Here is a 26,678-nt window from a genome sequence, read left to right as displayed (position 1 = left end):
TCCCTCCCTTCTCAGTGTTTGCCACTGCACAGTCAGAAACAGCCTGAACGGTTCTCCAGAGTGTTCAGTGTTCCATTTGCAATTCTTTCAGTTCATCACTGGGAATTAATGTCCAGTTATAAAGTGGCTTTTATGAATGTGCAGATCATCTTTGAATGCATAATTTCATACTTGGAGTTAGTCAGCATATATGAAGAAAACTGAAAAATTTAAGTACTTCTTTCTTACCTACATAATTAATGTATAAAATGATCCCGAGACTCCTGCAGGAAGCATGTCCTAGGAGGCATGGGTTACAGAAGCCTGCTGTGATGTTTAAAGTCTGTAGGTATATCGTTATCACTTCTGCTCCCCTTGCTACTTGTCTTATAGTTTTGAGCAGCACCAGAAGGCTTGCCGAGGGGATGCCAGGTTTGTGTGCAAAGCCGACAGCTGTGGGAAGAGGCTGAAAAGCAAGGAGGCCCTGAAAAGGCACCAGGAAAATGTCCACACTGGTGAGGAGCATCGGGCAGTCCGTACTAACTGGAATCCCTCTCCCTAGGCTGAGGGATCTCTTCTTAATTCTCCTTTGTGAGGAGGCTTCCCATTGTGCACATCTGACTTGTTTGCGTGTTTCACTGAACATTGAGCCCTGTTTTCCAAGTTGTCTGATTAATCATCACTGTAAATCAAGCTCCCGCTTAGCTACTCTTGTCACTCAGGTGTATTGTTTGATCTCTTCCTTAGTTTAGCCTTTAAATTTCATTTTTCTACATTGTGAAATTGATCATTTGTACTTACACTTTGAAACTTTGAAGCGATGTACTTCTTCCTTAATACTTTTAAAGGAACATTCAATACCTTTAGTGCTTGCATTTCTTCTATGCTAGAGAAAATTCCTAGCTATATTTTAGAACGGAGGTGAAAATACTTGAATTTTCAGCAAACACTTGCTTAAGTCCTTGTAATTGCTAGCCAAAGAGTAAGACAAAGATAACATTTGCTTGTCACCCAGGGTTTTGTCCTTGGTATTTTCTCAACCATGGTGAATATAATTTGGGTTGTGATAGCTGTTTGACTGTGGGCCCTTTTCCCTTCTTTGCTGTCTGTTTGGTAAAGGAGTTTGAGACCCAAGAACATCATCATGTCATTCTGTGCATGTATGTTTCTTACATATTAGCTTTTATCCATCACTTCTGGGAAGTGAGCAGAATTGCACCTTTGAATCGGGAGGAAACTCTTTTCCCCATCTTGTTTATCCTTAAAATTAGGTGAAAAGAGTGACTAATACCCTGGATCAGGACTTCTGTTGCCTGAAAATAACTGACTTTAATAATAAGGTGACAAGAGTTAGCATGAGTGTGTCTGATGGCCTCACGTTGTCACTGACTGGGCCTGCGTAGTGTGAGCCATGAACAGTGTTCTGGTAGCAGAAGGTGAAACTTTGTAATCTAACCTTCAGGGCATGCCAATCATCAAGACTTCTCAGCGTTGTTTTGTGGCTTGCTTTTTGAAGAACATATGGCTGGTATATGGAAAATGACTTCCCCCATTGAATTTAAATATACGGGTGCTTTTCATATGATGGCAGAAGCAGGCATAACTTTTTGATAGATTTGCCTTCATTTTTTTCGTAATGCTGTTTTGGCTAAAATGCTGTTCTTAATTTTCTCCATCTTTGTCTGCAATGTATTTTCACCAAACTTTTATGTCAGTATAAAGTCAACTTTGCTGAACTAAGTAAAAAGCCAGATGGATGCTACAACTCTGAAAACTTTTCCATCGTCATAACTAGGCATATGGTCTTCCTGCTGTGCTTATAGTGTAATTTTTGAGTCTTCTTGTAATTGGCCTTGGGTTGCTTACTATTGCAGCTTTGGGGCATTTGTGGTAATTTTCAGGAAACAATTTATGCATGAAGATTTTGTTTCATCATCATTATGCCGTGTTGCAGGTCATGATACGATATGAAAGCTGCTGTATTTCAGCTAAGGTCTCCATGCACACCTCTCATTTGGTTGGGCACATGATTTCATTTTCTCATCCTCAGGCTCTCTTATGCTTCTCCCCTTTTCTGTAAAGTAGGGATAATGGGAGAGTACTTCCTATTATAGCAAGGATAGCAACACTCAGGTATGGCTGAGGATTCCATAGAGAACTAGGAACTAGGAAACCTTGTTACTTCTATAATTACTGGTGGTGAAGCATACCTCTGTGTATGCACTGTAGAAGGTAAAGGAAGAGAAACTGAATACTGAAACATGGTTCAAACTTTCTTTTTGTAGAAATAGTAGCATATGGTGGGTAGGTTTGGAGGTAAGCGTGATTATATGGCTTCCTTTGACCGTCAGTTGCTTTTGTGATTGTCACTGTGACTTGTTGCTGTTGTTTGTTTTGTTTTTCTGGTGCTGATTATTTAACCCAGGAGCGCCCCTCCCCATAAACACCACTGAATTTTTTCACCGTATCCCCAGCCCTCCTGAAAGTTACAAACCATGTATACCTGAATATAGGAGGCTAAAAGTCTATTGACTCTATGGTTGTTAACACAAAGGGGTATTTATGAGAAATGACATTTTTCTGTATTCTCACAAACTGTTCCTGTATTTCTTTGTATGAATCCAATATTCCAGTTGTAAGATAAAGACGATGTGAGAAAGAGAGAGAAGAGAGACTAGGGATGGGAGACTGGCACTGAAGCAGAGGCAGGAGTGGGAGGATAAAGCGAAATGAAGTGGTTGAGATGTCAACCTCTCTTCTCTTTTCCCCTCCTTTTACCAGCCTTATGGGAAGACCAGGGCCTGGTCTCAACAAGAGGTGTCCTAGGGCTTAGTGAGCTATGCCAGGAAGGTGGACCATGTAAGCAATGGGAGTTGGGAAAGAATGATAAACAAGTACATGCAGGCTAATATTCATCTTGCTGTGGGCAAAGTTTGTATTTTAAATCTCTGTTGTAATCTCCAAACAAATTTCCTTGGCTGTGTAGTGTATAGAGTTCTTTGAACAGATAAAGTTACCTGCTGCTACCATGAGTATCCTGGTATCTTGAAAAGCAGGATGAAAATTCCTACCTGTCTTTTAGTAAACATTTACTTTCATTTCATAAACATAGTCCTACAATATAACCAAACGACACAGCGACTTTAGTTTCGGTGACTCGTGTGCATGTCACTGAGGTTGGAGCGAGAATGGATATGGTTTCTTTCACTTTGTTTAGGTGATGTGCTGGACACAGGGTACTGCAGTATGTTAGATATTTACTTTGGAAGTTTTTAAGTCAATCATTTAAAATTGTAAAATATCATTTTGAAGTTATTTGTGATGGTGCAACTAATTAATACAGTTTTGACAATGCATTTTGAAATTATCTTCTTTAGTCACTATGAAGTTTGAAATATGAAATGACCTTTTTAATCATTGTAAAAGAATATAAAATTTAGTCATGGTTTGATTTTCTAACAGTGTTGATTGCCAATATAATACATTATTGTGGTTGATTCTGCATTATACGACCTATTAATACTTCTTTAGTAAGGCATGAGCACAGATTCTATAGGAATATGTTGCTGAAAGAATAGTCTGTGGATAGCAGTGAAGGGAATCCATTTGACGAAAGGTAAAGGAGATGGAAAATCAGTGTTGGAATTAATACGTTCACTTTTCCTTTTTAAAGCACATTTGATTTATTTTTATTTTGTTCTGACTTCTGTGGACTTTTGTTTTCTAAAGACTATCTTAACAGATGGAATAGTGAATGCTTTATTTGGTATATGTAGAAGCTGATGATCTGGGGACTTCCAAGTTTAGAAAGAAAGACTTGAGTATATCAGCAGAGAATTCTAAATCATGATGGTGAGGTCCTGTAACTACTGGGTCAACCTCAGCTAACCTGTGATGGTGTTTTGTCCCTGTCTTAGGTGATCCTAAGAGAAAGCTCATATGCTCAGTGTGCAATAGAAGGTGCACTTCAGTGTCAAGCCTGCAAGAGCACAGGAAGGTGGGTAAGAGCCTGTGGGCTGCCATGTGCACTTGGTTGATGTTATACTAAGACAGAACTGAGCCAGGGACAGTGGGCAGAGGAGTGAACTGAGAATAGCTGTGTCATTCAGAGTTAGCTGACAGATTCTTCAGTGCCAGGAGTCATGTCTAGCTGGTTCCCACAGAGCACTCACTGCGTCTTCAAGGTTTTTCAGTTATTGTTCACTCAAGAAACACGTATCAGTGATTTAAAACATACTTTTTTTGTGCTAAGAGTTTGCCTTTTTTATTAAAATCAATACATATTATAATTTAGTTTGGTACAAAATTAATTTATAAGCTATTTATGTCACAAATAGAATGCACAATATCTCCTGATTTAACATGTTAAATATTTAGTATATCTAAGAACCTGGAAAATTTTCAGTTACTTGATATCCAGAGAAAAGGAGATATTGCTGATAAGTGTAAAAATTTCACTTTTCTTGTGATTTGTAAAATACCTTTTGTGTATTTGTATATAGATTTATTACATAGTAATTTTCAACTACTAGTCCCTGAAATGTCCCTGGATTTACATTATGACATATGAGATAGTTACTGTCATGTTGTCATGAGTGAAGTTGACTCCTGGATTTAGAGGGATTTTTTTTTTATCATCTTCAGGAGAAATAATGGATTACAAACAAAGACCAAGTTTATTTTTTCTGTCAGTAATTATACATGTTACATCAGGCTGGATTTCTCATTTCTGAAAAGGGATATTGAATTGACTAGAATTTGCTGTTCATTCTTGTATTTTTGCAGTATCCAGCTGGTGATTTTATGGGGCTGTTTGAAGATGTAATATGCCTCTTGAATTTGGGTGTCGTTTTTGTGCAGGGGCCAGGCTATTCTATCCAGTAGCATTCAGATTTTAGTCTGTGTGCTGACTTTCCAGAATGCGAGTCTAGATACTTTTCTTCTAGCTCCACCCCAAGTGTATGTGTGTATACTTTTGAGTGCAGACAAGCACATGCCATGCAAACATATGGAGACTAGGGCAGATGGTCTGTCATTGGTCTGCACTCTCTGCCTTGTCGGAGACAGACTTTTTCTCTGCTGCATATACCAGATTGTCTGGCTCCTAAGCTCCTGGGGGACCTCCTTTCTCTGCCTTTTGTGACATGACAGGAAACCTGGGGTGGCAGACATGCTTTTGTGTGGGTTCTCGGAATTTGAACTTAGTACTTGATGCTTGCATAGAGGATGCTTTACGCACTGAGTCTCTCAAGGTCCTCTAGGTCCCTTTTTCTCTCTTATTCATCTTAGGACTGGTGAATAGAGACTTAGTCTGAGGCAAAAAATATTAAATATGTTAGAGTATATTTTTCTAAACACCCGTTTCAAAGTGAATGATTTATTTCCTGGGTCTATTTAATCTTAGATGATGATGTTTAAGGTATTTTAACAGAGTGCTTTAGCAAACGTAGTCATGGAGCCCCTTTCTAAATAATGTGTTATTTTCCATTTGTTAATAATGTAGAGACTTACTCCATAAAAGAATAACTTGATAGAAAAAGGTATACCTGTTGGTAGAACACAGAAAGCACAGCTGTGCCTTTAAGTTATGAACATTTGAAGAATGTTAATAAATCATTAGTTCGAGTAGACTTCCCTGTCTCTATTGTAGAGTAGAAGGGGGATTTTAGTAAGTCCAAAAATGTCAGCCATTTTAGTTGGCCAGCTCTAATGTCTAGTGGAGTATAGTTGCAGTCTTTTCCCATACAGTAGATGGTGCTTTATGACAATATTAAATTACAGCATAGTATTTCATGTTACAGTATGCTATCTTGTATTGTAATAAAGTACATTATGACTTTTATTTCAAGTTATTTATTTGGGAATTCAAGTAGGAAATTATCATCCTAAAAATCAGCATGGAAAACTGGAAATTTAACAAAAAAAGGTTTTCTTAATATTAGGTATAATTAAATAGTATTGTCTGTCATTTGTTAAATTTTGTTAGAAGTTTTGAAAATACCCATTTAATTTTTCCACTATAAATAATATAGTTAATTCAAACAAGCTCTTATGTGTAGTAAATGCTGAAATTTATCTCTTTCATAAGTTTAACCATGAAAAATGTTCCAAAAACTACGAGTTAAAAATTGAATAAATTTTGCAGTATTTTATTTAATGGTTATTTTAGCCATAGATTTTAAAAAACATTTTATATAGTAATACAGTTTGAGTAATACAAATAAAGTCTTCACTTCTATATGACAGAGAAGGTTTGTCATTTTAAAAATTATATTTTATGTGTTTTTACATGCAGTGTTTAAGAATGTAAATTTGGACCTTCAAGCTTTAAATAATCATTACGTATCCTGTCCTTATTTCTTCACCTTGTTTGTTTAGCCTAATCCCCCACAGGTGTTTGATAGGGAGAGGCTGCCTGACCTTCCTCTGTGCCGTGTTGCACTCTGTTTCTAGTTCTCTTACCAAGAGCTGCACAGGCTCCACTCTGCAATCTGTCCGTGCTCAGAATTGGGTGTGGATAAATCTCTGAGTGTGTAGAAGTCAGACCCCAGAGGATCTATGTCTGTCATGGCTGCCTGCTTTTCTGGCTTTTCCAAGTTCTTGCAGTGAGTTCAGTCTCACTAAAGAGTAGAGTAGTTAGGGGAGGATTTCAAGCTCAGATCTGGCATGGCGTAGAATAAGACCAGCCGCCAGGTCTTGGATCTGCTGACCTTTCTCCCTCCAGCCCTTTTTCCTTTCACTATTCCTGCCACGGCCACATAGATCCCAAGACAGCCTGGTCCTCCACTTGTGTGCTTTATCGCTCATGCTGATCTTTTTCTCAGTGACATCTAATTATTCTGCAGTGACAGACACAGTCTTGGCTGTCTGTGGAAGGATTTGTTTGCCTAGGGTTAATCGTTGTACTTTTGGCAGAACCAGCTTTGAATCCTAGCCCAATAATTTGAAGCCCTTGATCATTGGGTGGGTGGCCAGCGTTTCCAAGGAGGCTTCATGTAGTCTGCTGCCTAGAGCTGAACACTTTCCTCATGATGGTGAAGCAGGCTTCTGTTTGCCATACCAAATATTTTATGGTTTGAGATAGAAAGACTTCATCTCTAGTTACTATATCAGCCCTATAGTACCTGGTTGTAACATTTGCATTAGTTTGTGTGCTAAAGTACTAGTTTGTGTTCTGAATACGTTTTTTCAAAATCTGTTTTCTTCATCTATATTTAGACTATATAACATGTCATGAGATGCACATATGTGGTAGAATTGTCAGAATAATGAAACAATTTCACATTCACATCTCACGTTTTTATTCAGTCCCCTACCACATCATTTTTATTATGGTCCTCCGGTCATGTGGGACTTCATTGTGAACTTAATGACTTTAGATCAACTTCCTACTAACCTTTCACTGTGACTGACAGTTTCTTTTGTACTTTTACATTTAAACTGCTAACGACAGCTGAAAGAGGAATATTATATCTGCAGGTAACATATACCTTCCCCTCTACATTTTATGTATAACACAAGTTAATATTTGTTAGTTGTGAACGTTTTTTTACAGTTGGTATGTTTACTACATATGAATAGGACAGCTATATGGCATGCTTTACTGGGACCATTTTTTCTTAGTGATGCATCAGCTACACAGTTTGGCATGGCATTTCCACTGTACATGAAGCCAACTTAGGGCAGTGTGGGCCCAGTACTAGCAGCTATTCACATGTTTACATGTTTGCTTCAGCTCTGTAGAATTCATTAGTTATTAAGATTTGGTTTAACTGTCGATCTAATCTTTTTCAGATCCATGAGATATTTGATTGTCAAGAATGTATGAAAAAGTTCATTTCTGCTAATCAGCTGAAACGTCACATGATTACCCACTCAGGTGAACTATGTGATTCTTTTTTTCATATATATGTTGTTGCTGATTTTTGGTCTTTGGTTGTTTGATTGTTTTTTGCAAGACAGGGTTTCTCTGTGTGGCACTGGCTATCATGGAATTTGCTCTGTAGACCAGAGTGGCCTCAAACTCAGAACTCAGAGATCTGCCTGACTGCCTCCTGAGTGCTGGTATTAAAGGTATGTACCACCACTGCCTGACAATGTACTTCTTACAAATATTGAAATCATTGCAAAAGAATTACTTCATCTTGTTGAAGAACCAGAGAAGGAGTAATCAGAATCCTGGCTATAAATTCTAGCCTAGTCATAGTATCTCTAAGTTCTTAATTGTCTAGTTAGAAAACAAAAGGTTGTTTGACTGCAGGATGTGCAAGGTCTACAGAAATCACTGTTTAATTTGGGACTTCAGTTTCTTTATTTTTTATCTGTGGCATGGCACCCTGGCACCTGAAAAAGAACTGTGAGGATGAAATAAGGTCATTTACATAATATACTAGCATTGTGTCTGGCATTTAGTGGAGATTCAACAATTATTGTTTTTATTATGTTTCTAGATACTTTGGAATTCTCGATATGGTACTCATAAAATAGAGAAAAATGTAGGTTTATGAGAAACATTTCAAAAGATGGATGTTCATTAAACCATTTAATATTTGGCTTTTTTTTCACTTATGAAGACACTAAAATGTACTGAAAAGAATTTTTGCCCTAAGCCATCCTTTTAAAGCATTTAGGTAGGTTATAGTTTGAGGATATTGAAATACAACTTTTGAACATCCTCATGGTTTGGAGGAAGAAAAAGTGTTCTTGAGTTAAGATCAGTGATTGAAAGTGTTGGCTTTCTGGTGTACTTTGTGTGATTTGCGCAGGATCGTTTGCTTGGTTGTTAACAATGATGCCCAGTCCGCGAATGTGTGTGTTTTAACTTGCTTAATGCTTGGCTTCTGCTGAACATGGGAGTTCTGCCACAAAGGGCCTGCCTGGTGGTATGTGATTACTTCTATCACTGACAGATCTCTCAGCATCGAGGACCTGATTGAAACACACACTTTCATCTTTTTCATGCACAAATAGAATTTGTGTTTTGAATTCAAACTTTTTATTTCAAAGGTTTAACTTTCAGTATATGTCTACAGAAGAGTAAGCATTTTCATTTTCATTTGTGAATATGCATGTCTAATAGAATTTGCACGTCTAACATAGATGAACTACATGAAAAGCTGTTTTTTTTGTACATGTCTGACTAGGCCTTAGTTTGTTTATGCATAAGAAATAGCTGCAGGAAAGCATGCTTCCTTCCCCTTGGCCCTTGACTTTCATATCAGTGTGAGATTGTCTCCACTCATTTTTCACAGAAAAGCGACCTTATAACTGTGAGATCTGTAACAAATCATTCAAGAGGCTTGATCAAGTGGGCGCCCACAAAGTAATCCACAGTGAAGATAAACCCTATCAGTGCAAGCTTTGTGGAAAGGGATTTGCTCACAGAAATGTTTACAAGAACCACAAGAAGGTAAAGATGCTTATTAACTTGTTAGCTACTGATTAGCTGGTAGGATTTCAGTTGGTCTCTTAACCAGAATTTGGCTGGGCCATGTGACATGAAGTGAATAGGGTGGCTTGAAGAGAATAAGGTGACCCTGCTTCTGCCTTGTCAAGACTACTGGCCTCTTTGGCTTTTCTTCTTGTCTTCATCCTCTGAAAATTGTTCTCAGAAAAGTGTCCTTCTGTGACTGAGTCCTTTAAACAACTCTCAACTGCTAATCAGCTCCAGTGATCCCAAGGTTGTAGCTGTTGCTATTTCTATGCTCCTTCTTCTTTCTGTGTTTCATATCCTCCCTTTCCTAGGTATTTGGAGAGCTCTTTGCTGGGTCTGTTCATTTCTCTGAATGTGTTTTAGATTCTGTGTTAGCTTCCTACAGCCGTCAGTACCTGAGACAATTTACTTATTCAGAAAAGTGGTTTATTGGGCTTGATTTAATGGCTTGCATCCATGATTGCCTGGATCTGTTGCTTTTATACTCAAGGTAAAGCAGAGCCTCACAGGGGTGAGAACTCTACAAGAATGACGGTGACGCTTCCCTCACTGTGGCCAAGAAGCCAAAGGGTAATGAGTGAAAGTGGGGGGATGAACTCCAGTGCCCCCATAGAGGGCATTCTTCCAAGTGATGTGACATCTTCCACAAACCTGCACCACCTAAAGGATCCACTCCCTTACAGTAAGCACTTCCAGAGGTGCCATGCCTTCAACATGAGAGCCAGCTAAGTTCACACCCGTATTTGTCACCACCCCCACTTGAGGACATTGTTGGCTTTGGATGGCTTCTTTGTGCTCTCTCTCTGGCAGATGCCCACTTCATCCGGGACTTGGTGTTGCCAATGCTAAGCTGACAAAATCCAGGAAATTTACTTCCTTGAAACATTTCGGCAATGCATTTATCAGTCACCCTTATCCCAAACAAGAATGACTTTTTATTCTTTGACCCAGGTAATTTCCCTTTTGTACTTTCTTCTTTCTGTACAGGATAGAAATGCAATGAACTTGAGGTCCTAGCTGGAACACAAGACAACAAATGGAGATCAAGGGGATACAAATTAGAAAAGAAGAAGTCAAACTCTCACTATTTGCTGGTGATAGGATAGTTTACATACATGACCTCAAAAGTTCTCCCAGGGAACTGTTACAACTCATCCACCTTCAGTGATATAGCAGGATGCAAGATTAACTCAAAAAAATCAGTAGCCTTCCTTTTACAGGTGATAAATGGGCTGAGAAAGAAATCAGAGAAACATTACCCTTCACAGGAGCCGTAAATAATATAAAATATCTCAGAGTAACTCTAACCAAACAATTACCTGTATGACAAGAACTTTAAATTTCTGAAGAAAGAAATTAAAGAATGTTGTGATGAGCGGTGGGCTGCGTCCCCGGCACCCGGCCGCCCGCACGGCTAGCTTTATACCCAAAATAATTACACGGAAACTGTATTCTTTTAAACAATGCTTGGCCCTTTAGTTTTAACCTCTTATTGGCTGGCTCTTACATATTGATCTAACCCATTTCTAATGTTCTGTGTAGCACCACGAGCTGGCTTACCAGGAAAGATCTTAACCTGTGTCTGTCTGGAGTGGGAGAATCATGGAGACTGCCTGACTCGGCTTCTTTCTCCCAGCATTCTGTTCTGTCTACTCCGCCTACCTAATTTTCTGTCCTATCAGGCCAAGCAGTTTTCTTTATTAGTTAGCCAATGAAAGCAACAGATAAGATACAAGACCCACCTCCATCAGGCCAAGCAGTTTTCTTTATTAGTTAACCAATGAAAGCAACAGATGAGATACAAGACCCACCTCCATCAAAAGAAGACTCCAAAAATGGAAAGATTTCCCATGCTCATGGGTAGGTAGAATTTGCATAGTAAAAATGTCAATTCTACCAAAAGCATTCTACAAATTCAACACAATGCCCACCAAAATCCCAGCAAAAATTTCAGAGACCTCAAAAGAACAAACTCAACTTCATATGGGAAAACAAAAACCCAGGGTAGCCAAAACAATCCTGTACAATAAAGGAACTTCTGGAGGTATCACTATTCCTGATTTCAAACTCTACTATAGAGCCACAGTAATGAAAACAGCCTGATAACGGCAAAGAAAAAAAACACACACAGACAGGAGGACCAATGGAAATGAATTGAAGACCCAGATATCAATCCACACACCCATGAATACCTGATTTTTGACAAAGAAGTTAAACATATAAAATAGAAAAAGGAAAGAAAACTCAAGAAATGGTGCTGGCATAACAAGATATCAACATGTAGAAGACTAAAAATAGATCCATATCTATCACCATGCACAAAACTCAAGTCCATATGGATCAAAGGCCTCAACATAAAACCAACCACACTGAACCTTGTAGAAGAGAAAGTGGAAAGTACACTTAAACACATTGGCACAGGAGACCACTTCCTAAATATGCCCCAGTAGTGCAGACACTGAGAGAAACAATAAATGGGACCTCCTGAAACTAAGAAGCTTTTGGAAAGCAAAGGACACTGTCAAGAAGACAAAATTGCAGCCTACAGAATGAGGCTATGTTCATAGCAGCATTGTTTGTAATAGCCTTAACCAGGAAACAACCTAGATGCTCCTCAACCAAAAAATGAATAAAGAAATTGTGATGCATTTATACAATGGAGTACTATACGCAGTAAAAAAAAATAATGACATCTTGAAATTTGAAGGCAATTGAATGGATCTAGAAAAGACCATATTGAGTGAGGTGGCCCACACCAAGAAAGACAAATATGTGTACTCATTCATAAGTGATTTTTAGACAAAGCAAAGAAAAAACAGCCTACAACCACAACCCCAGAGAACCTTGACAACAATGAGCACCCTAAGAGAGACATACATGGTTCTACATAGGAAGGAGAAAAAGACAAGATCTCCTCTTGGGAGGGGGTAGAAGGAGAGAGGGGAAAAAGGGAGGAGAGAGAAGAAAAATGTATAGCTTAATAAAAACAACAAAAGGAATGGGACTTTATATCAATATTCTAAGAAGAAAAAAAAAAGAAATGTAATTATCCAACACTCCTTCTCCAGTCTTGGGTCTTTTATAAATGTAGAAAACATATCACAACTGTTTTTCCTGTCTGTTGTTTCATTATGTTTGCACCCATGCTCCTTTTTGATTTTCGTGAGAAGTGCTAAGCATCAAACTCAGGGCCTTGCCCATGAGTGGCAAGTGCTCTACCACTGAGCTCCAGGCCCCTCACCCACATGCCTTCTTGGAAGGTTTCAGTGTTCTGATATTTCTCTTTTTTCTTGACTGCTTTTATACTCATCTAATCAGGCCTTTGATGCTTAGCACTTCTCACGCTGTCCTATCAGGTAAAACATCCAAAAAGCGTAACTGCTATATCATTCTTCTACTCTCCGGTGATGGGAATTCCAAATGCCACCCACATTATAGTGCATATATAGCTTCTGTCAGTCAGAGTTCTCTGGACCATCAATCCAGTATACTTCTTAAGCGTATCTTCAATGCTTTGCATTAAGCACAACTAAAACAATTTCATACGTGCTTTCGCACGTTGTTGTTCACATTTCCACACTATACTTTTCCTTTAGTTCTTCTTTTAAAGCACGTTAGCTTTAATTTTACTATGTTTATTTTGTACATGATTCATGTTCAGATTTAGAAAATGTGTCACATAGAAATTTATGTGAAAACATACGTGATATCAGAAATGCTTGTTTATTGATTTTAGGGAAACACTTCACTATATTTTTAAAGGGAATTTTTAAAATAATATTTAGTGGGCATTGAAGTGACTTCATTATTTACAGTGAGTTTCAAGAAACAGCTATCTCTTGTGAAAGCATTAAAAATGATGCTGATTTTAGTTTCTGTCCAAGAAGAATAAGAAGTGGCAGATATATCAAAAGCTGAACATGGCCAATTGATAGTGCTTCACATTGTCTCTGCCCGATTTCTTGCTTTGTACCCTCACACTTAACTCAAGGCCTGCATCCAGGGCAGGGCTGTAGTCATTGCTGCTCATTTGGAATTACATGACTGTATAAAGTATCTGGCTAGTTTCCTATTCGCTCTCTGGAACCCTCTTAATCCTTTCTTTGATGAAACTGATCTGCCCACATTTATGAGTTTTTCACAGTTTGGCTTATGTTATATGCCATATGGGAATTTGGCAGAGGATCTTTGCACTATCCCTCATACTTTTCAGCCATAAATCATATGAAAGTAATAATGATGTCTTAGGGAGGACAGAAACCATGATGGTTGTGATTTCCAAAGTGGAAAACATTCTCAATCTTCTGCCCCCGACACATGTGTTTCTGTGTTGGGATCCTAGTGTGTCGTGGTGTGGTTATGTGAAAATGCCTAGAATATTCAAGAGTCATATGAAAAACTAAGTCAACCTTGCTCCATAATTATTTAGTAATGGTCATTTAGGAAACTACATAATAATGGTAGACAATCAGAACAAGAAAATCATTAAGAGTTAGTCTGATCTCCATCATGAAGCATGCCCAATTATTCTTTTCAGTAAATAAAATATTCCTTTAGATTTTTTGCATTTGTCATCTATGCATTTCATCATATCCATTTATTTCTCTCATTTTGGATGGATTGTGGTGCTTTATGAGGCATTGCTAACAGTTTCACCATCAGTCCTGAAGGTTCAGCCATTAGTTTTTTTGTTTGTCTGTTTGATCATTTTTCATTTCCTCATCCTCGCTATACTCAATTTATCTGATCCAGATTAGTGCTAAAATGTCTGGCTAAAATAAGAGTCATCTGTCTGGGTCCAGTTAGATTTGAGTTATTGGAATCATAGTTGGTCAGACATTTCAGAACTATAAGAAACAATAACTCCGAGGTAATCATCTTTCTCCATCTGTTACTTGTCAGATTTATTGCAAAGCAAAACTTTGAAGAAAATATATGGTGATCCCCTCCTCTTGTGATATGGATGTCTAAATGAAACAAATTGTCTTATTTTATCTGCTTGATGATGGAAGTGAGTCCATGGGAGTTTTTAAAGCCCCAAGGAAGTCGTTGGGAGCTTCCTGGCATCAGATATGTGCCTACTCATTAAAGCTCCTTTGGGTGATTTGTCAGGGATGGAGCCCCAGAAGTGTATGTAGGAATCTAGTCACAACTTCCGGAAATATTCTGTTGGGCTCCTATGGTCAGGTTCCATTCATTTGTAGTCAGACTCTGAGCAATGGCATTCTCTTAGCTTTTGCTCCTATTCACGGGGGCATGAATCATTTCAAAGTAGAACCTGAAGCTTAAGTTTGAGAGTGATTTAATAAAATAAAGACTTGCGCACATAATGTATTCATTTTTTCTTACTGTTTATTACATTTATTTATTTTCTTACCTGTTTTAGAGTGTGTGTGCCATGTCAAGGGACAGCTTGCTGTGACTTGTCTCTTCATTCTACCCTTGGCAATTCCTGCCTTTACCTGCTGATCCTTCTTGATGGTTCCTAATTAGTTTTGCTGTTTAAAAAAAATGTGTCTTGGGTCATGGTCCTACCATTTGAAAGACATCGTAATTCAAACATTGTTGTGGTATAATTTTGTTAGACCTGGAAGAAAAATATGAATTTATCTTTAACAGATCATAAATTCATTTACAAAATCAGAGAACAAGGGGTAAACTTAACACAAGAAAAAAAATTCTTAAAGCTTTGTCAAGAAAGTATTACACACTGGAACACTGGACTGAGCTCCCAAAGTCCCAATGAGGAACAGAAGGAGGGAGAAGATGAGCAAGGAAGTCAGGACCAAGAGGGGTGCAACCACCCACGGAGACAGTGGGACTGATCTATTGGGAGCTCACCAAGGCCAGCTGGATTGTGACTCGAAAAGCAGGGGATAAACCCGGACTCTCTGAATATGGCGGACAATGAGGGCTGCTGAGAAGCCAAGGACAATGGCACTGGGTTTTGATCCTACTTCTAGCTCTGGCTTTGTGGGGGCCTAGCCAGTTTGGATGTTCACCTTCCTAGACCAGGATGGAGGGGGGAGGACTTCGGACTTTCCACAGGGCAGGGAACCCTGACTGCTCTTCAGACTCGAGAGGGAGGGAGAGAGGTACGGGGGGAGAGTGGGAGGAGTGGGAGGCTGGGAGGAGGCAGAAAATTTTTTTTTTCTTTCTTAATAAAAAAAAAAAAAGAAAGTATTAATGTGGGGACTGAAAGACAGGCACTTATTAAATACATCCTAGCTGCCCTGACTTGTCTTTTCAGCCAGATAGCTGTTCTTCAGGCCTGCTCAAGCAATTCCTTTTTCCTGGGATGGTAGTGACGGCAGTTTGAAGAAGCTTACAGTTATGAGTGCCAGGCAGGAATTGAGATAATAGTGTCCAGCGGGGACTCATTATCAGCTGGGGCTCAGTGGTCACTGAAAACCCCTGTCTGTTAATGTTGATGCTACTATTCTTAAATGGGTGAAGAAATAGCAATGTGAAGCTTGCTTTTCAATTAATTATTTTCATGATGGAAGCACATTGGACACAATTTGTACAGATTGGCAGTGTACATTATGATCTTTTAATTATGCAAGCACTGTGAAATGATTACCACAGTCAAAATAGTCAACATTTCTGTCACCTGATATAACATGTCCATCATCTGATATGGTTTTCTGTTTCTATTTGATGTAATAAAAACATGTACCATCTATTCTTGTGATTTTACATATTCTCACTACAGAAAGTAAACCAGAGCATTATTATCTGTGAGATGATAGTGTGTTAATTAACCACTGTATTCATATGTCATAATGTCATGTTGTGTGATATACACATATGTAATTTTTATCAAAGAAAATTAAAAGTTAACAATCTATACTTTTAGCAGTTATAAGTATATAGTACTGTATAACAGTCATCTCATTATACATTTCCAAATTTATTCATTGTAATTCGAACTGTGTATCTTTATACCAGGACCATCCCATTTTCCTCCCCTTTGTTACCCTTTCTTTCAGCCATGCTTTTGTCAACTACCATAAACTCTCTGCTTTATGAATTTGACGTTTTCAGATTCTACACCATAATTTTCTTTCCATGGCTTATTTTATTTTACGTAATGACCTAATCTTTCTGAACTTTTCCTTACTATGTTGAATATTTGGATCATAGCACACTGGGAAGTCAGTGATGCCCTTTTATCCTTGGACCTTTGTCGAGAAACTCCTTATCTTTGCTTTTTCATTAGGTACCTGCCCTAACCTTTTTGCAAACAGAAGAGAGAAATTCTGGAAGAAAATATAAGCACATTATTTCTTTGTAATCAAATTTAAAACTTTTCTTGCTACCTTTTCTTTTCTTAATAGACATCTCTTGAGAATTAAACCTTAGATCATTTATGAATGCATGGTGGTCAATTATATAGCATGGATTGTACTTACTCTCATTTCCTCTCCAAAAATCAGCACACACACACACACACACACACACACACACACACACACACACCACAATCCCAGTATTTTCCTGGGTGATATCCTTTTGCATTATTGTCAACAAATTATTGTACATAGTTCTTTTTTCTAAAACAGTATTAAATACTACATGTCAACCACTATATTACTATATGTGAAGATCTGTAATCCTGATAATCTAAGAAGATTTTCTTGACAGAATTAAACACAATCTTATCCTTTACATCAAAGCTTTAACATACTTTTGGTCCCAGTTTGTGAAGAGTTTGAATATAGAAAACCAGAGATGAAAAGCTTGGCTATTCAATGCTTTCATGAAGGACTTGTCTCTAGCATTTCCTCCTCTTTTCTGTGTGGAGTGAGCTAACTGTTACTCTACTGAACTGAAACTGAGCTTGTCAACAGAGCTCTAGCTTTAGTGTATATTTCTGAGGAGGAGAAAGCCTTTCAAAGAAGCTAGTTGTACAAATGACTGTATAAATTTAACCTACAAACCTCGAAGACATCTAGATTAAACAGTGATGCAGCTTCAGGTTTTCTATGTAGCACACTGGGTGAGTGTGCCCTTATGAGAGGTTTGACTCTGTCTAATAGACTCCTTTCCTCTCTTCTTCTTTATTTTTCTACATCCATTCTATATTTGATTAGTTTTTTCTCATTTTTAGTTGTTCTTTGAGAATTTTCTAGAATATAGTTTGATCATTTTCATCCCCATGACATATAGAATTTGTGTTCATGAGGTGTTTTACCAGTATCAGACGAATTTCAACTTCTTGAAAGGTATTTTATTTTCTATATTCTTTTTCTTCTCTCTCTCAAGCCTACGTACATTCATCCAACAGTGTGATCTTTTATGTCTGAATCTGTTTTACTTTGAATCTATAACATTTTTTTTATTATCCAGGAGCATTTTTTAAAATGTTAAGCAGTTCTTAAAAACTTAAGTTGCACCATGTATAAGTAATACGATACCGCCTGTGTCCTGCCCAGTCTAAACTTAACTGCGCTGTTATCACAGTAATTACGGTAGTTCCTGCCTGAGGTCAGCACAGTCCAGCATGGAGCAGCCACTCCTGCCTCAGATCCATTTGGTACCACTGAGCCACATAGTTCCAGGCACACAGCAAGTTCACATTGGCGCCGCAGTCAGCAGTTTAACTCTGAGACTGAGCGTGCAGCACAGAAACTCTTTTCATCCAAGTTACAGCCAAATCTGACACGCAGAGCACTGCGCAGTCTGGTCAGCAGGAATCCACCATGCTCTTCCGCCTGCCTAAGCCTGATTCTGCCATCTGCCCAGGTGCAGGCGGGGAGCACTGAGAGCCACCAGCTCGTCTCAGAGCACTCTCCTTCCGATCCCAAGTGGGAACACAAACATCCAGTCCCATAAAAGCCATTGAAATGCTTTAAAGCCAGAGTTTACGCTGGCAGCACAGCCCCAAGAAGCCACGCTTTAAAATGACACAGCGTTTTTTCTGCTGCTGTTGCCGAATCAGGAAATCTCTCTACAGCACGCCACCAACAAACAACAAAAATCTGTGTTAAATTCTCTCTCCCTTATTTTTAAGCCTTCTCAGGTTTTTAAGTGGATTTAGTCCATCACGTTGGGCGCCACTCTGTTGAAATAAGAGCAGCGGAGCTGTGTCCCCAGCACCCGGCCACCTGCACTGCTAGCTTTATACCCGAAATAATTACACGGAAACTGTATTCTTTTAAACACTGCCTGGCCCCAATAGTTCCAGCCTCTTATTGGCTAGCTCTGACATATTAATCTAACCCATTTCTATTAATCTTTGTAGCCCACGAGCTGGCTTACCAGAAAAGATCTTAACCTGCATCTGCCTGGAGTGCGGGAACCATGGCAACTCTTTGACTCACCTTCTTTCTCCCAGCATTCTGTTCTGTTTACTCCACCCATCTAAGGGTTGGCCTATCAAGGGGCCTAGGCAGTTTCTTTATTCCTTAACCAATGAAATCAACAGATTGATATATGACACTCCCACATCATACATGTGAGCACTGGACACTCTTAGTTCTTACATGACTTGGGGTCTTCCGGTCAGTTAAACATATTAATTCACTGCTAATGTTTATAATTTATAACATTCCAACACAGAGGTCATGTTGGGATCTTTTTCCATAAAAGAATATATCTATCTGGTTATGTTGTACCAGCTTATTATTTAAAATATACTAATCTGTGATTACCACAAATATCTATTATTGTTATTGTCCCAGATGTTGAAAAAATGTTTGATGGTAGAATATAGTACTTTTGGAGGGCTAGAGAAATTATCCGCTCAAATTTGAAAGCTCTAAAACAAAGTAGCTTTTGCAGTGTAGTAAATAGCAGTATCTACTTATGTACAGTTTAAACACTAAAGAAAGAAACAAGAATGCAAGCATGCCATCAAATTCTCCTACTTTCCTGTGAAAACTCTCCTCGGCAGATACTTTAGAGCATCTTTCCAGACTCCATTGTGTGTGAGTGAATGTGTATAGCCAAATGGTATTTTATAATGATATGACACTCTAAAAGTTATGCGTGATTTTCCTTATTAAATAAAGTAAACTAAACTAAAAAATAAATATAAGTGCAAATATAATATCTACTATAATTAATTAACCCATTTATATTTTTTATAACCATTCAAGAGTTTCCTGTTTTGCTTTTTCTCTTCTTAAAACTTTCAGATGTATTTTGTAAAGGCAGTTGGTCAGTCGCGGGGATGTACATTTGCCTACTGAGAACAGTAAGCCACAATGGAATCCAGAGAGTTTACCTTCCGGGTCACAATTTGTGAGCTTGCCTTACTGTTCATTCTCTGGCAAACACTAAGTAGTATCTATTTTTTTTCATGTGTGACACTGTCATGGACATCAGATACTGTTTTTAATTTGTCATTCTTTGAATTTATCATTAATTATACATTAATGCCATATGTAGCAGGATACCTTCTATGTCAATTCTATACAGTTTAATCCAGGTTTGAAATATTTTGCTGCCAGTGGCTTTCTTTAAAAGTCACTTGAACCCTGTAGATGAGTACCATCTAAACACTTGTTCTCTCTTCGCTTCTTATTTCACGGGTCTGCAGGCTATACTTGCTTCCTTCCTCTCTCAAATCCAAGTTCATACCCGTGGCCTATTTCTTCTTGTAAGACACCAGTTGTCTTACTTCTCTTATCCAAGGCTACTTCTGCAGAATTATCAACTCATCTGATTTATTACTACAGATTCTCAAAGCAACACAGTCTTAGACATGCTAGTCACCTGCCCGAAACCTTTAGAGACCTTCCGTCTCTGAGAGTAATTGACAACACTTTAGGGTGACCTGGCCTTCATGATTGGTCTCTTCTTTTTTTCTTCACCCTTGCCCGTTTCTGCATCTTCCCACTTCTCTTCCTCATTCGTATCACTCCAGCCACATGGGCAGAAACATAGACGTTTGTACTGGGCAGTTGTGATTGTTGCCAACCTGAAGCAGAAAGCTGTGTTCTCATGATCCCGATGAGACGTATCTATCCACTTTCTCTCAGTAGAGGCCTTCAGTGGGTTCAGTGAGCATGGCCCTCAGTGAAACTCCAGTCACTGCTGAGTAAGAGGTAGCTTACTAGGTAGGACCTGCAGTTGGTCTGTAGCCTCCTAAAGCCATCCAGAGGACTCTGGATAGTGTATGTCTGAGTTGCCTGTGCTTCTTTCTGTAGGCAACTCCAATAATCACACTGAGTTACCAAAACCTTTCTGTGTTCTGTGATTACCCTCCATATGAGAATATAGACATTTCTTTATATATCCTTAGGAATAGAAAAGCAATCTGGCCTCTTCCTCCTGTCCCTGTTATTGTCACTCAGGTACCTGTGCTTTGTTCTCAGAACAGACTTTTCTCCGACATCACTTCAGCTAGGATTCTCTTGGCCACCTATTTGAAATCTGTTCTCTGAAACACTATCTGTGCTCCTCTTTATTTTCCTCTGTAGCACGTGTCACTCATTTCCTGACGTAGGTTGTGTATTTATCACACATACAGGAAAAAAGCCTTGCGATGCAGCAACTTTTGTGGATTTTGTTCTCCCTGTATCCTCAGTCTGAAATAGGATGAACCCCTAAAAGCAAAGTGCATACTATAGACCTGATACAAGACACCCTCCAAATGGAAGTGCGGGTGTCATCTACAGGTTTTCTTTTGGAGTTTTCCATTTTCTTATTACTGTGCCATAAAACCTTAAATTAGTAATGTTATTTGGTGTTACAACTACTGTCTTTGGTAATTGAAAAACACTTTTACTTTACAATATTGAATTTATATTTAAATCTAAATATCTAGTTTTCCATCATACTTAGAAAATCTTTTCCCACTCAATTATTATTTAAAATTTAGAACATTTTCTTCTATGAGATTTGAGGCTTTATTATTCACTTTAAAAAATAGGTAAAGCCAGATGTGGTGGCATGTATCTGTAATATCAGCATTTATTAGGCAAGAGGATTGACACAAGCTCATAGCCAGCCTGAGCTGCATAGCAAGAGTGTCTCGGAAAAGTAATGCGAATAAAAATACTAAGTCTATATAGCCTCTCTCCTCTGGTAGGAAGTGAAGGGCCCACCTTTAGTTGCATTAGAACCCTTTAGTAAATATTCTACGCTTCTCTTGACGTTCTGGAATGTCGTGTTCATAGTGCCATTTATATTATATAATGGAACAAATGTTCTCTGTTTTTTTTTTTTTTATCTAGAATTTCTGTGTCCAAATAACACATTTAAGTATCTTAAATTTATCCTGACTTTTTCTTCCACCCTTTATGTTCCTGACAGTGGAAACAATCTTGATATATGTTGCAGTGTTATTCTCTATGATATTTCTCAGACTTGAATACTGACGTACCCATCCAATTGTGAACGTCTCTGTCAATGAGAGGTGAATAAAGTGGCTTCCTTCAGTTGTCCCATGCTTTGTGTACCAATACCATAGAACCTATCAGATTTATACCTTATTTTATTGTAATGAAAGGATATCGGTGGACTTTTGAGAATTTTAAAAATGCATTTGTGAACCTTATTCAGTTTTGCCATATGTGTCTGGAGAGATGATGACTCTGCAGTTAGAGATGACTTGCTGTTCCTGCAGAGAAGACTTGGATTCAGTTTTCAGTACCCACATGGACATCTGGAACTCCACTTCCAGGAGATTCAATATCCTGCTGTGGCCTCTGTACACACGAGGTGTACAGGTGGTACACATACAGGCAAAATGTTCATATACACAAAATAAAATTTGAAAATATTTGCAAATAAATAAACTTTGTTATCCACAGTTTAGAGTAAGATTTTATTCATGGTTTGTGCCAAATTGGTTTAAACTTCTGTGTGATCATTTCAATGCCTATTGGTTTGTTGTGTTCCATAGACTTTTATAACATGTGCATTTTTTGCAAATCTTCATTTATTTTTTTCATCTTTAATCAAGAACATGGCTCTTGGAATTCATTAATCCCTGTGTAGTATTTAGCATGACATTAGATACAAATTAAGTATTTAATGAATGCTACCTCAGGTTAACCATATGAGCCCATGCTCTTGTAATTTAAACACCAAACAGACCTGAGGATTAAATCTCTTTAAATACCTCAGTGAGATTTTAGGGAAAGGGTAGAGACCATGTGCCTGTGAACTCTTCCTCTTGCCTATATGGAAAATGAGCAAGCCTGGCAAACACTGTATAGGGCTAACTATACACTAGGAAAACTATACAGCATGTTGGTCTACAAAGCAGATCTTACAAAATATACATTAGTGTTTACGTTAGCAATTCGAGATAGGAGTAACAATTTCTTTTGCTCTTTATCGAATATCTAAGGAATTTGAGAGTTTGACAGAAGCAGTGTTCTTCCTGTGAATGCATATGGTTGTGCTTTCCCTTCTCCATAGTAGAGCAATAAAGAAGAAGCAAGATGCTGTCTGCATTCTGTAATGATGAGCTCATTCTTCTGCTGACTCTGTCTTCCTTCTGCAGACTCACTCTGAGGAGCGACCATTTCAATGTGACGAATGCAAAGCTTTATTCCGGACCCCATTTTCTCTGCAAAGACACCTGTTGATCCACAACAGTAAGTCCCAGTTCGGGTAGCTGAGGACAGATGGAGTTACTTCCTCCTGTGTTCTTAGACCCTTTCAGAATGTAGACATCACAGAAGTGCACTGTGAATTGTTAGATAATCTGTTTAAAGCATACAGAAGACAGATTGCCTTGTGTTCCTACAGTTCCATTAATCATTTTATGAGATACTTTATTTTACATCGTCTCTTCCCAGTATTTATGGTTTGTATGGAAAAAGATACCCCCACACTCAGTACTCCGTGAACATTGTTTTGAAACACAGACTTTCATTCCCTTTTAACTTTGATGATTAAGGAAACTTGGCTGCCTTTGTAACAGGAAATTATGTTGCAGGTCAGGGTTTTATTAGCTCATAGGCTTAAAGTTGAAATGAATCAGAGTGCACATCTAATCCAGCACCTTTTTTAAGGAGAAACTGAGAATATTCTAAATTGAGTCTGACAAGAGCAGAGTCATTCAAGTAGGGGATTGTAGACATTGCATCCAGCTATCTGATAGGCAGGGACCTTTCCTACTTCATGTAAAATTTCTGATTTCTCTACTTTTTGGGGGAGGTAAATTTTTATTATGTTCTACATAGACATACATCTTTTTTTTAAAAAAAATGTACATGTAAAGTTTTACTGCTGCTTAAATATTAAATTCCAAATATAAGGCATTGTGACAATTGGTATACAGAATAGTGACAGAAGAAAGTTTCTCAGCTCAAGTTAGGGTCTAATATGAAAAATAATAAAGGTCTTAAGGTTTTATACATGTTGGTGATGGGCTTGAGGAAGAAAGCTACTTCCTGTAGGAAAAGAGCAGACTACAATTCCAGTCCAGGTTAGTCACCATACAGCTCTGGGGAGTGCTTAGCCTAACTTTCCATTTCCTCATACAGAACAACTTTGTCATTAAAGAATGAAATTTGTTGCACAACAGAAGGAATTATTATGTTAGAGGGCTGAAGAGCTAGATGGATTTTGGAATAAGCATTTAGACAAGTGAACTTCATTGAAGACGTGTGGCTGAATTTGACTTGATGCTAGGGAAATTTTTCGTGGGAAAAATTAAATTTTATTTCACATAGCAGCAATGAATTTGTAACATCAGAAATCTGATACTTTTGATGTCACCCTCTTGATGCTCAGCAGCTTTAGAGGGAGGACTGAAGTGGCTGTGAGACTGTGCTGTGTGCTCTGTTGTGGGAATGATAATGTGCAACACTAGGAGAGGCTTTCAGAAGCTGTACTGTGGTGTCGGGCTAGAAAAGTCAACCTCCAGACACGCAACAGTGAAGTTAAAACAGCAGGAAAACAAAGACGCAGAAAGAACAAAGTTCTAGGTCCTGTTTCACACGGTGTTAACAGTACAGCTAGTTGCACTTCAGAGATGTGAAGGCTGTTATTACACACACATGTCTTTACCATAGACTAAAATATAAACAATTTCTACGTACTTTGGAAGTTACTGCTCTTCCCCTGTACACTAAAAACCAAAAGGCAGGTCCCTGACTAGCTTGTAGGTGTTAAGCTTAGGGAAAAGTTCTGATTGCATTAAGACACAGAATCTGATAGAAGTAGCATATCAGAATTAGGGAATCCTGTTATTTTAACACACAAAATATCTGAAATCATATGTTTGTGGAGTGACTGTTGACTTGTCTTCTAAGGTGAAAGAACTTTCAAGTGCCATCACTGTGATGCCACATTTAAAAGGAAGGACACGTTAAATGTTCATGTCCAAGTGGTCCACGAAAGACACAAGAAGTACCGATGTGAGCTCTGCAATAAGGCCTTCGTTACGCCGTCAGTGCTCAGGAGCCATAAGAAAGTAAGTGGGAACGTCATCAAGACAGAATGCATTGTAAGGTTAAGAATTATGACAGTTTTATATTAATTTATGTCATACTTATAGACAAGGACAAATATATGCTTATATTCGCTATCCAAGAAATACCTGATTTCTTTGTTTTTTAGAATAGGCATTTTCTCATAAAATGGAAGCTCAAAGTTATATGTTTATTTTATGTAATCTTTAGCGTTACTGATAGGTATGCTTGGAAAGTATTCAGTAAGACTCTATCTGCTTTTAATCGGTTTCACTTAATGTAGTTTGTTTCTTCTGAAAATATGAATGACACCTGTGGTAGGTTATTGTTGTTTGTTAGGTTTTTTGTTTGTTTGTTTGTTTTGCTTTTTTTCCCAGGCAGTGTTTTTCTGTGTTACTCTAGCTGTCCTGAAATTCAATCTCTAAACCAGGCAAGCTTCAAACTCATAGAGATCCACCTGCCTTTGCCTCCTGAGGTTAAGGCATGTGCCACCACGACTTGGCTGGGTTGTTTTTATAGAACTAATTCAAGTGTTTACTAGAAGTGTAGGAAACTAAGGATTTCCTTGTATGGAATGGGGGTTTGACACATACTGATTCAGTTCATATGAAATAGTTTCGTTTGTGATTTCAGGATTATCTTTTTGTGTTATGCTAATTAGATCAATATACCAAGGAAATTGAGTTTACTTTTGTATTTCATAAATAAATATACAACATTATAATAAATGAATTTTAAATCTCTTTAAAATGGCAAAGTTATGTTAGGACAGACTCAATTAAAATTCCAAAGTTGGTGGCGAGAACAAGTGGCAGATAAAATCTGCTCACCTCTGTGTGGACAGGAAGCATAAAGGGAAAGTACAGGAATAGCCAGGGTAAGATCTATTCTAAGGGCACACCCCCTAATGACACATTTCAGCCTGACCCCCACCTCCTACCTTTCCCCACATACTAATAAAGCCATCAGGTTTGAATCCATCCCTAGATTGGATCAGAGGCTTTATAATGCGATGGTCTGCAGAAATGACATTAGACGCCCCCATTGAGGTCGTCATCACTAATCCCCTCAGCTACTCTTAAAACAACTATCTTTTTTTCTTCAGTCTTTTTTTATTGATATTTATTGAGCTCGACATTTTTCTCTGGAGGTCAGTGGGTCTTGAGGAAGGTTGTTTCCTAATTTTCTTTTTTTTTTTTTTTTTTTTTTTTTTTTTTTTGAGACAGGGTTTCTCTGTGGTTTTGGAGCCTGTCCTGGAACTAGCTCTTGTAGACCAGGCTGGCCTCGAACTCCCAGAGATCCGCCTGCCTCTGCCTCCCGAGTGCTGGGATTAAAGGCGTGCACCACCACCGCCCGGCTGTTTCCTAATTTTCTGAGAAGTCGCCACACTGACCTCCATAGGGGTTGTAGTCCCAGCTTGCATCCCACCAGCAATGCAGAGTGTTCCCTTTTCCCCACATCCTCTCCAGCATAAGTTGTCATCAGTGTTTTTCATCTTGGCCATTCTTACAGGTGTAAGGTGGAATCTCAAAGTCGTTTTGATTTGCATTTCTCTGATGACTAAGGATGTTGAACATTTCCTTAAGTGTCTTTCAGCCATTTTAGATTCCTCTGTGCAGAGTTCTCTGTTTAGGTCTGTACTCCATTTTTTTTTTAAATTGGAACAGACACTATTTGCTTTTACTAATTTTCAGGGTACTTTCAGAAAATATTCTGAAAACAATACTTTGAAGACCATGAAGGTAGATACTTGAAGAAATTGCTCCCTCCTGATTCCTCAGACATCAGCTTTTTTTTCTGTTTAAATTTGAAAAACCCTGCTACTGCTCTCACTCCTCATTCACTGGAATGATAGGATCTCTTTCTTTTTTATGTTGGTAAACAAA

General features: G+C 38.3%; 1 protein-coding gene across 1 annotated transcript in view; it reads left to right on the top strand.

Annotated features, from left to right (window-relative positions):
* Positions 1-26,678, top strand: part of Prdm5 (PR/SET domain 5) — a 157,530-nt gene that overhangs the window by 69,412 nt on the left and 61,440 nt on the right. The window contains exons 6-11 of the mRNA XM_005360627.3: positions 373-494; positions 3,897-3,976; positions 7,774-7,858; positions 9,231-9,388; positions 22,875-22,968; positions 24,634-24,794. Of these exons, the coding sequence (XP_005360684.1) occupies positions 373-494; positions 3,897-3,976; positions 7,774-7,858; positions 9,231-9,388; positions 22,875-22,968; positions 24,634-24,794 (700 nt within the window). The remainder of the gene's footprint in view (positions 1-372; positions 495-3,896; positions 3,977-7,773; positions 7,859-9,230; positions 9,389-22,874; positions 22,969-24,633; positions 24,795-26,678) is intronic.

This window comes from Microtus ochrogaster, linkage group LG3 (genome assembly GCF_000317375.1).
Source record: "Microtus ochrogaster isolate Prairie Vole_2 linkage group LG3, MicOch1.0, whole genome shotgun sequence".
In the NCBI taxonomy this organism is placed as follows: domain Eukaryota; kingdom Metazoa; phylum Chordata; class Mammalia; order Rodentia; family Cricetidae; genus Microtus; species Microtus ochrogaster.
The sequence above is the reverse complement of the archived record's forward strand: the minus strand, read 5'-3'. Positions and strand labels throughout refer to the sequence as shown.